The sequence below is a fragment of the Aethalodelphis obliquidens genome, unplaced genomic scaffold, assembly GCF_003676395.1.
Source record: "Aethalodelphis obliquidens isolate GAN/ISIS:26980383/991018 unplaced genomic scaffold, ASM367639v1 scaffold36, whole genome shotgun sequence".
NCBI lineage: Eukaryota > Metazoa > Chordata > Mammalia > Artiodactyla > Delphinidae > Aethalodelphis > Aethalodelphis obliquidens.
Window position 1 is genome coordinate 5,041,804 of NW_020837980.1, and position 12,004 is coordinate 5,053,807.

The window sequence follows — 12,004 nt, forward strand, 5'->3', positions numbered from 1 at the left end:
CTGGTTAACTTTGTACCTATATAATATTAAAAGGAACAGATCCGTTGAATACACGTTGAAGTATAACTGTTACTCTAAGGAACATTATCTACTCTTTTTTCTCTGATATAATAAATCAAGTAACATAATAAGATTCAGTAACATAAATAAGATTCAGTCACCCAACAAATCCCAAAATACTAAAGCAAATACAGGAAATATACAAATGTGCTAAACAAAAAACAGTGTTAGATGAAGTGAACAAAACAGGTAAATTCACATTCTAAATATCTCCATACTAACAGCTATTAAAGATCAACAGAAGAGAAAATGATCCTAACCTAAACTCACACTATTCTTTCATGATATGGATATATACTTAATATCTCATTTCTCCTATTAACGTCATTAATTACAGTCCCTATCTATAACAATCTCCTTTTCACCAAGTTCCAAACTAGGTAAAGGTCTTTCTTAAAGAAAAAGAAAAAGGCAAAAATCACAGAGCTCACTTGATGGTAGTTCCAGAACTTGAGCTCAGGCATCCTGACTCCTAATCCAGAGATTTTCCTGCAAGACTATACTGGCTCCATAAAAATAACTGGGTTACAAAATATTTCAATAAAACGAACACACACTGAAAAGGATTAAGGAAAAGACTGCTTCTTCAGCTAACAATTTCCTTACAAAGCATCCAACTAAAACCTAAGAGAATAATCCAACAGTGCAAACAATTAGCTCTATAAACCACCAAAAGGCCGTGTACTTAATATACTAAATCAACTCATTACAGGTGTAAGCATGAAAATGTGTGACAGATCTTCAATATTCATCCCTCCTCTCACAAGTATTTCCTAAAAGACATGTATCCCAGCAAAATCATCTGCAATTTCTCAAACCTCTTCTTTACTGCTTCCACTAGTAGTACTTAACTACCTCAATTTAGACCATTCCTATGGTCATGCCCAAGTGTTCAATAACAATAAATCAGTTTTAACTTTCAGAGGGAATATATTTTAATTTTTCTTGATTTCATTTTTTTATTCCAGAGTTATATTCAAAATGATCAAGGATCATGAACACCAATGATAAATAATACATTTAGTATACTCTATTATAATCCCACAAAGTTAAAACAATTACATAAGCAAAATAAGGTAAATAACAGCACATACCTCAAAACCACCAAAATCATCATCATCCATTCTTTAAGTGCACCTGAAAAACAGAAGACATTGAAACAAGCCCACACACAGAGTCATTTATGTCAAAACACTTCTCTCACTTAAAGGTATATATACATTTTGATTTGTTTTTTTTATTTATAAATTAAAACTATTTCATTTGGGTTAAAAAAATATATTTTAACTATATGCATATGTATTTTTAACACAAAAAGACTGAGGTTTTTTGGCAAAATTAGCCATTCTGGCAAAATTAACAATTTCTGTGACTTTTTCAGCAACCATGTATTTTGCCATTTTATGTTGAGACGCCAGGAGTGGAAAAATATTCTTTTACATTTTAATTTGCTTTTCCCAAATTGGCACTAGGGCTCAATTCAATAATGCTTCCTGCTTTTTGCATCTATTCCTCAGTTGTCTGGCAACATCAGCACAAACTCCAGTTAAGAACAGGACTGTGGTGAATTTTTGGAAATCTGTCCCACACCACAAAGGTTCTTCCCTCGGTTTCATGGCCGAGGTTGATTTAGATTTTCAAAATTGATCAGCATTTTTGAGCTGTGGCCACAACTTCTGGAGCATTTTGATATGTGTATTTTTAGCTGAAACTGCTTTGCACTTTTGGAAAAATGTGGAGCAAGTTACTAGGCTGATCAAGATAAATCAAGTCATGTATTCATGGAGACCAGGAAAGAGAAAAACACAAGCGAATATCCAGAATACCTCTCTTCTTTACCCTTAAAGTATGTAAGAGAGACAAGCAGTGGGATAATACATGCTTTATTTTGTCCTAATGCACATCATAAAAATAAAAGGATAAAACCATGAGTGCATGGGCTTTGGAAAAAAAAAAGAAAAAAGAAAGAAAGAAAGAATAAGAAGGAGACGCTTTTATCTAACAAACAGTGAAAGAACTAGAAAACCTGGAAAGGTAAAATGAGTAATAGGTGATATATGGTAAAACAAAAAATAAATTCACAATAAATTGTGAAGTGATACTCTGTTCGATAACTGGTTTCCTTTTCTTTCAAAAGTGAATATATTCAAATATTAATTATAGTTTTCTTGACCCAGTAATACTAAACGGACTTGATTACAGAAAAACAATCTTCTCCAACTTCTAAAAAAAAAAAAAACAGCTAAGCAAATTAAATCATATGCTAAGCTCTAATTCGAAAGGTATTTTCTAAGGCATTTTGCTTTGAGTTATAAAGCAGTAGTTATCTACAGCCATGCTTTGCCTTGTCACTAAAATTAATACTAATGCCTTCAAAAATAAAACTCAAAGATAGTCAAAGAAAAATAAACAGTAAAAAACAATCTCAAGGATTGCTTTATTTTAATAGGCAAAGGAAATTTATTTTCACAGAAACTCAGTAGGTAATGACACTATAAGGAATATGTAGACAGAAACACATTATAAAAAGGGACTACATTAAATTAATCAGAATATGACACCAGTATTGTCACCATTACCCACAATTTAACAATCTGTTGAAAAATTTTTAAAAGATGTACTTCTCCAAAAATCAAAGCTAAGCAACTCATCCACATACACTTGAAAAATATAAACCAGACTTTCAGAAACTTTTGATGGTGGTTAGTATGAAATGGAATTCACATTAGTTCTGTGTTGCAAGCGAATAGAAATCTGTATGTGATTACATTTTTCATGAAGGCATTATGAAAGAAGAGTGATATGGGTACTGAGAATTAACTGAGTCAAACTATAAACACCAAGTTTGTGTTTTCCACATGTGTCCCACGAATCTCAGGAGACAATTAAAAGATATTTTTAGCATCTACAAACACTGTACCCAAATAACATGGTTTCAAAATATTGGAATTTTTAGAGTAATGCTTCTATGTGTTTTCGTAAGTCATATCCCAATAAGTAATTTGTAAGGTGCCAGAAAATTTGAAAACAAAAACAAATACCCATGCCTAACAATCATTTCAGCTTGTTTGCCTGTGGTAATGAACCAAATACCATCAGCTTCCTAAGTACTGATTTAGCTCTACAAAAGAACATATTAGTGACCACGGATGCTTTCCATACCCCAGCAACTATTACACATTAAAATGCAGATTAGTCTTCCTGTACTTTATTTTCAAAGAAATATTAATATATTTTAAAAGACAAATGTGTCCTGAGTTTCTTAAAATACAGTACTAGAGAAATAAACATTATTATTTTAAAGCAATAACCTTTCTCTGAATAATTTAGTTTCAAATTCTGAAACAGTTTCTGTTTCCTTCTGAACATTTTAAAGAGCAGGAGGAGCAAAATTAACAACACTGATTTGTAAAAATCAATTTTACAAAATACAAAAACTAAAAATTAGTTTTTAAAAGGAAATATTACAAATGTGGGGCTTCTTTATGGATTTAGCTAGTCCAATACATTGAGAACACTGTTTTGCCTACCGTGCATTTGTAAACCTTTTAGAAGATTTCTCGCATTTAACATTATCCCATTAAACTGCAAATATAACATAGCAATGCCAAATATATCTGTCATCTAAGTTATAGAATCATGAGCCTGGTCAAAAAATTGACAGTTCATGCAGTTCATTCTTTTGTGTCATGGCAGGGGGCAAGATGTATACTTTGTTATGTTGAAAGATTTCATAATATCTAGGTTTAACAATTCTCAGGCTTCTTTACATCTGAATTTAATCTCTTCTGTTGCACTATTATATTAATTCCCTCCTTAACTATCCTCAGTATTCAATATATTGCTGATATTTCACAAGAAAAACATATACACAACACTTAATGTAACATTTTTATTAAGCAACTCTATAGAAGAGATCACTCAAGGTCCTCAAAGAGTTACGACCTGGTGTGGAAGGGAGGGCAGTGTGCAAGAAAAGCATGCAAATATAACATGAAATATAAAAGGGTCTTAACGAAAGAAGAAAAAAAATCCAAGGGGGGAGAAAAAGATTTTCAGAAGGTGAAATGTCTAGTTGGAGCACCATGAAATGCTTCAGGTAAAAGGAGACATCTGAGATTTATTTCAAGAGACTTAGAGAATTTTAAATGGCACATTAAGAACACCCATCTTATTCAAGTCTTTTCCCAAAATCTTTTCCTAAAAGATAGCAAGCAAAGATTTGACTGTTTGCTTTCACATAAACACAGGGTCAAAGAGTAGGGAAAATGAAAAAACTGCAAAAAAAAAAAAAAAAAAAAAAAAACTGAAAGCAAATACAAGGAAGATGAACCTTACACTACCAGTGGGGAAAATGAGAATCAATCACGTTTACATCACAGAAACCACAAAAGGCTCAAGAATGGTCAACACCGAAAGTTGGGTAAAGATGAGACTCAAAATAAGAGTCACAGTCAGATATATTCCACCATCCCCTCCCAGAATCTGCACAACTGGGCAACTTACAATGCCTCATCACAGAAGAAAACTGAAGGTTTATTCCTTGGACAGGGTAAAACCAAGAAATCTCTGGATTGGAAGACCAGAGACAGGTGACTAAGTCAAAGTTGTATGAAATTTTCAGACGCATTCCTCAGTCTTCTTTCACCACTCGGCAACCAAACTGCCACTTGCCAGGCTTCAACCTCTGAACAGCAAATTAGAAGATTCTTCTCTGGTGAATCTAATCAGCCCATGAAAAAGAACCTCATCAGAAGTTCCACAAAGAAACAGTTCACTCAGGTAACACTACTTGGACAAACCCTACCCACACACACAGAATTTCCAATTTGCTCCTTATTTCAATAAGAGACAAAGTAAGTATAATGGTTAAAAGAAGGGACTATGGAGTCAGGCTGCCTGGATTCAAATCCTAGCTCTGCCACTTACCTACTGTGTTACATTGTGCAAGTTATTTAACATTTTATGACTCAGTTTCCTCATCTGTCAGATAGGAATAATAACAATGTGGTAACCAATTCCTAAAGTCATTATGAGGGTTAAATAAGTTAAAATAGATGAAGCACTTAGAACAATGTCTGATACACTTTAATCATTATGTAAGTGTATGCTACTTTATTATTAGTATCTAACTCTTAACATATGAGCAGACTGCCAAGGACAATCAAAGATATGAAGAAAGTATCTAGTATGAAAAATAGAGACCAAAAAAATGGAATAAACAAAGACTACATAGGAGGGAAATTTTTCTAAAAAATAAAAACTATAACTAATACCTTCAGAGAGTTGAGAACAGAAGACAGAGCATTCATGAAATAAGAACAAGAAGCTTTAATTTTTTTTTGGGGGGGAGGGTGTAAAACAAGACCAAGGTCTTGAAAATAAAAATGATTATAGAAATGAAAAACTTCAGGTTGGGTAATAGAGCTGAGAAAATCTCCTTTAAAAAGAAGAGTATAAAAGAAAAAGAAATGGAAAATCAGAGTAAAAATATAAGAAAATTACAAGATCCAGTCTAGAATATGTAATATTTAATTACTAGGAACTCTAGAAAGACAGAACAGAGAAAACAAAAGATAAGAAATCATCAACAAAATAATAATAAAAGAAATTTTCTAAAACTAAAGTATACAATTTGCAGATTTAATGGTTCCTCATGTATCTAAGAAAATAGAAGTAAAAACCCACACTAAGTCACAGTAGAGAAAAAGAGAAGATCCTACAAGCCTCTAAAGAGATAAAATAGGTTTTATACAAAGGATAAAGAATATATGTAATGGCATTAGACTTAAGAGCATCACTGGAAGGCAAAAAACAATGAAGAAGTGCTTCTAAAATTGTGAGGGAAATTCTATAGCACAGAACTTTATAATCAGCCAAACCAACAAATAATCAAGTTGAGGGAGGCATAAGGCATATTCACACCAGCAAAGTCTCAAAAAAAAAAAAAAAAAAATTCCCAAACACTCTATGGAGTAAACCAAGGGAATAAGACATGAGAAAGACATAGGATTAGGAAAAAGGAAATCCAACTAAAGTGAAAGGCAAAGGGAATTCTCCCAGAAAAATGAAGTGAGTTCCCAAGACATCTATGTAACAAGAAGAGAGAGCAACCAGTCTAAATTGGAGCAGAGCGGAAAGCTCCTGGGAGATGTATTCAAGGAAATGAAATTAATAGACTGTCTCTGTTTTACCGTCATAAGAAATATTAAACAACTGGGGGAAAATTTAGGCTTGAATTAGCGATTAGAAAATTAACCAAAAGAAAACAGTGAGAAAATAATGTGTTGGACAGGAAAAGTAAACATTATATACTATATTTTTCAGCTGTGAATAGTATTGACATGGTCATAATAATGTAAACAATGAATAACTGCGCCAAAATTATAACCATATTGGGAATGTAAGAGAAAGAAGATGAAGGATGTGGTATGAGGCAGCGGGGCTGGTAAGACAGTTAAAGCCTCATCTTCCATAATGGAAAGACAATGGATATGAAATTTAAAAATCGGGAAGTAGCAATAATAAACGTTATTTTGTGATTCACTGGTAAACACTAAAAGAATCAGCTATATATGCTGAACATCTTGCTTCTAGAAAGCAAGAAATGGAGAGGCTGGAAAAGAATAGAGGGCATTAGGAGATGGCTGTGGGTCATAACAAGCCTTTTACAACTTTAAACTGTGGTCACACATAACTGAATTTTTTTAATGATAGCATAAAACATCATGGCACAATGAATCAACTACCCATTATTTCCATCAAAATACTACTCTGAAAAAGAAAACTCAAGGTAAGTTTTTTTTTCAGAACAAACTATAAAAGAAGGCTTAAATGTTTTAAAGGCTTAAAAATCAGTGAATAAATGAAAATGTATCATGTTAGTCTCCTTTATAACATGTTCTCATATTATAAGTATTTATACAAAATGTAAAAGTGTACCTTAGACACCAAAGTTGCTCAAAACAAAATGCAAAAAACACCAAACAGAGAAACAGACAATTTAGGTAACTGACTTCAGAAAATACAATCTCCAAAGATTATCCAGATTATTCAATCAGCCCGAAGTGCCTTACTAGTTAACACTGTCCATTCAGCATTTAATTCAATCTCTATCCCATCTGGAAAACTACTGGCTAACCAACATCCGCATAATCACAATTTTTTCCATTTGAGACTATTTCATGCCATGTTTCCTAGAAGCAACAGACAGGTGATTTTTTTTTCAGACAGTCCGAAGCAAATATAAATTGGTAAGAGGAAACATAACAAAGGAAATACATATAAACACAGACAGACACACACATACCCTTAGTTAAGGTTAAAAATGAACAGCCATTAAGACTGAACTAAAAGGAAGAGTCTAATCATATAAAATCAGAATTTCAAGCTTATCTGTTCAAGGAAATTATTTGTTTACCTGAATTTCCCTAGCTCTTCCAAGGTAATGTAAGGACCATTTCTTAACCTTTCTTTTTACTCCCTACGACCTTGAACTATGTAGCTCGTAGCACATATTAGGAGCTCAAAAAATATTTTTGAATCAATGCTTTTGGAATAAATGACTCAATAAAAGCAAATGAGTTACTAATAGTTCCTCCGTAACTTCCCTTTTCCTCTTATTTCTCCAAGAAAAATACATTGGAGTTTGAGCACTAAAACAGCTCTACCTTTATTAAGGCATGAGCCTGAGAGTCTATATCTTAAAAGAAATTATAGTGCCACACTCCACTCTCTTATCCAATTATTATCGTGCCTAATGATAATTTTGAAACTTCCTATATGAAGCCGAATTGCAGAATTATTACCATACTATAAATAATACTGCCAATGGCAAAATATAATCACAAGTTAAAAAAAAATAACTGAGATGTATATTCACTACCTGAAAAATATTCTACTCATAAATGATGAGATAGGAAAACACCCCAACCAGAACTAATTCTAATAACTAAACATTTTCCTTTATGTAATTTTCATCTGCGCTATCAATTAAGTCTTTGTGTTTGCCAACCTTCATTCAGGAAATTTACATGTCCCAGCAGATGAGAAAAAAAGCACTTAGATTGTCCAATTGCTTAATCTACTTTCCAACCTGGTTAATTCTTCTACCTCCTCCAACTCTTTAACAGCAATCTTTCCCTCAGCTGGTGGTCTTCTGACCATATCTCACTCTCAATCTTAACGCTCTACCCAAATTTTCCAGAATTAACCACCTCATTGGGGCCAGTCATATATACCCAACCAAATAATAAATATTTTCATATGGTTATCCTGCTGTCAATTCAAAATTCTCACTCTGTGAATTACACTCCTTCTATCTGGCAAAATCTCAACCCTCAATGAATCTTAAGGGGTACATACATCACCACTTCTCACATTTTAAAAGAGGACAAAGGCCTTCTCTGGATAGAAGGAAACAAGACTAAAGAAATACTATAGTCCCTTTCTCTACCTTCTTTACTTCTAAGAAAAAAAGAAGAAGAATGATGAGAGCAGGACATCCATATGTTCTCTACAGGTGAGGTTAATGTAGAGAGGTCAGCATGCATGCACAGTACAAGTTCTTTGGGTTCCTCACTGGGAACTTTGTGCCCATAAACAATATAATCTTCCTCTGGTCCTGCTCCCATAAGAGAAGCTCACCAGAGAAAAACTTCATTTTCTTAGCATGGAGACATGTTTTTTAGCTTACGGGTAAGTTTAATTCAGGAGAGAACTTGTAGGAGACCTCATTTCAGCCTCAGTCCATGCCACATTTACATTAAACTTTTAAGACTAGAGCCACTTTTCTGATTCCTATGACTCTTGGTTCTATGTCTCAATAGCTTCAGAATCTGGAGTGGTTACAAGGCAAGAGATAACAGCTCCCACAAAGAACCACCAACAATATCCAACTGCCTGTCTTCTGCTGAGAAGTATCAAAGGATTCACTATAAAATGCAGGTTTCCCATCTTCAACTGGGTCCACAGTGCAGCCTACCACACCCACTTTTTCTCTAATTGAGCCTCTTTCCCTCATTCTACGAAGCTATTTCAAAGATTTTCCGCTCTCCTCAAACTTCCAACCTGTCTATTCCTTTCACTAATCAAAGTACATGACCAAGCCTCCTGCTAAACAGAGAAAACAAAAGGCATTTTAAGGGAAGGCCCTTAACTTTTTTCTACCAAAACTTTAGTTACCAGCAGTTATACCCAACTATTCCACTTCATTCTGCTCACAAGAAAAAAGGAATCCCTCCACCTACTTAGGGCTAATTCCTCATCTGTGCTCTGAGACCTGGCTCTCTCAACTATTCCCTCTCTTTATTAAATATTCAACTTTCCCCTTCTATTTGGCTCCTTCCTATTAACACTGAAACATGTTCCGTGTCCTACATCTTTAAAAATGAAACAAAACAAAAACAAAAGCAAAACCATCCTCAACTACATTCTTCTCCAACCACAGCCCTCTCTTTTTCACAACTCAACATCATAGATGCTCTATTCTTACAGCCCATGCCTGCAACCAATTACCTCCTTTTCACTAAATGCAAAAAGACACTTTCAATTCCTTGTCTTATTTGAACACTAACAGCATTTGACCAGGCTTTCCTTCTCAAAACACTCTCAATCCGTGGTTTGCAAAACAACCATACTTCTTCCCTCTTTCTTCCTATTTCTCTGACTGCTTCTTCCCAATCCCCCTTACAGGTTCTTCTTCTACCTACCCTTTAAATGTTAGTGTTCTAAGTGCTCCAGTCTAGCCCCTCTTTTTATCTCATTTCAAATAAACTCTCTAGATTACCTCATTCGTTCCTTCAGATTCATTTACAAACAAGTTACGGAATCTCTAGTTCAGATCCATCTCCTGAGCTTCAGATCCATAAACCCAACAGATAATTGACTAGTTTCTCTTTCATCTAACAGGTACTTCAAATTCAATACAATCAAAACTGAACTCAAGATCTCTTCCATCAACGTCAAATTAACTCTTCCTCTAGGATTCCTTCACCCAGTGATTGGTACTGCCATCTACAACACAGTTGACCAAGACAAAAACCTGGAGTCATCCTTGCGTCCTCCTTCTCTCACTCCACACACCCAATCAGTCACCAAATCCTATGTCCTAAATACTTCTAGAATGCATGTACTCAATCACCAATACTTTCATCCTAGTTAAGGCACCTTTATCTTTCATCTGCTTTATAGTATCAGCCTTCAAAATAGTTCTCTGCTTCCAGTTTGCTCCTTTCTATTCCATCCTCCACTCCACTGCCCAAGTGATTCTTCTAAAGACTCATCTATTTAAAATTTTTCAAGGGCTCCTTATCATTTTTTGGATGCAGTCAAAATTCTTAACACGAACTAACGAATCTGTGTAACCTAGCTGTTCCTACCATCCTCATCTGTAGCATATCCATATACTGCAATCATTATTATTACTGTATTATGAGATACCCTAAATATATTATTCTATGGCTAAAATAAACTTCCTTTCTTCTTCACAAAAGACCTTCTATTCTAAATCTGTTATTTTCGGTCAATAGTATTATCATTCTCTAATCTATCCAGAATGCAGAAACTACATGTTACCTTTTACACTTTACACTAGAGCCAGGTATGTCATTCAGTCCTGTATTAGTTTCCTCGCTCCTCTTTCCTTTCTCCTCTGGTGACCATCCCTGTGATTCAAATATCTATCACTATTTCTGGAAAATTATCAGAACTTACTTTCAGTCACTTTGCTCTTCAATTCGTTCATCACACTGGGTAACTCTTTCTAAAACAATTAAGTTTTAAACTAAAACTATCATCATATCAATCTCAACTCCAAATCTTTCAAAACAAGAATGACAAATCCATGCCTCTATGGGACACAAACTTTGGAGCCTCACCATGTAAGCAAAGCAAACATGAACACAAAGTTGTGAATTGCATTGGCACTAATGATTAGAAGTAAAAATGTATCCTGTAAAAAAGCCTACAACTACATCACAATATTAAGGCAATATTATGAGGGTACTCTACACACAAGCAATAGAGAAAAGTGTTAGTTAACAACACAGTAAAATCAGTGTTGACAACTTTATATGCAGATCACAAATGTAATTTTCTCTAATAAAGTGTTTCATATCTTTCATACTGTTATATGCTCATCTATTTTTATTTTATTTATAGTGAAGCCTCATTTAGCTGGACAGATATATCTGATAATCTCATCTAAATGGAACATGGTTGTTCTGATACAATAAACATAACACTCTTAGGTAGATAACAGTGAAATTATAAACTCAGTGTCTCAGTGTTCAGATACTTTAACCACAGACAGCTTTACACTATTGATTAAGAATTTGTTGGGCTTCCCTGGTGGCGCAGTGGTTGAGGGTCCGCCTGCCGATGCAGGGGGCGTGGGTTCGTGCCTGGGTCCGAGAAGATCCCACATGCCGCAGAGCCGCTGGGCCCGTGAGCCATGGCCGCTGAGCCTGCGCGTCCGGAGCCTGTGCTCCGCAACGGGAGAGGCCACAACAGTGAGAGGCCGGCGTACCGCAAAAAAAAAAAAAAAAAGAATTTGAGAATTTTACTCTTCTACTAGACATAATTAGAGACCCCCAAGTGCCTCTCTGACCTCAACTATAACTCCCCCTGACTCACTTTTTTCTAGCTACATGTATCCTCGCTATCAATCATACTCCTGCCTCAAGGCGTCTGGGTTTTTTTTTGTTTATTCTTTTTTTTTTTTTAAATAAAATTAGGATATGAAAACCCACCACCAAGCATAAAACTGAAGATCCTAACAAGAAATTACACATAACCCCTCCTTGGACCTCTCTGGACTCACAATCCTAAATTTATTTTTCATCATTCCTTTGCTTTCAAGTTAATGAAGTTCCATTTTATCTACACTATAAAAAAGCAGATTATTTTTATTTTAACTATTCTTTTTTTTTTTTTTTTTTTTTTT

The 12,004-nt window shown here is 34.5% G+C and overlaps 1 protein-coding gene across 19 annotated transcripts in view; it reads right to left on the reverse strand.

The window, feature by feature from the left end:
- Nucleotides 1-12,004, reverse strand: part of CCDC91 (coiled-coil domain containing 91) — a 406,785-nt gene that overhangs the window by 316,666 nt on the left and 78,115 nt on the right. For all 19 annotated transcript variants that reach the window (XR_003437762.1, XM_027129339.1, XM_027129348.1 and 16 more), the window contains exon 2: nucleotides 1,155-1,197. Coding sequence is in view for 17 of the 19 variants with exons in the window: in XM_027129339.1 (XP_026985140.1) it covers nucleotides 1,155-1,184 (30 nt within the window). In the remaining 2 variants the exon portion in view is untranslated. The remainder of the gene's footprint in view (nucleotides 1-1,154; nucleotides 1,198-12,004) is intronic.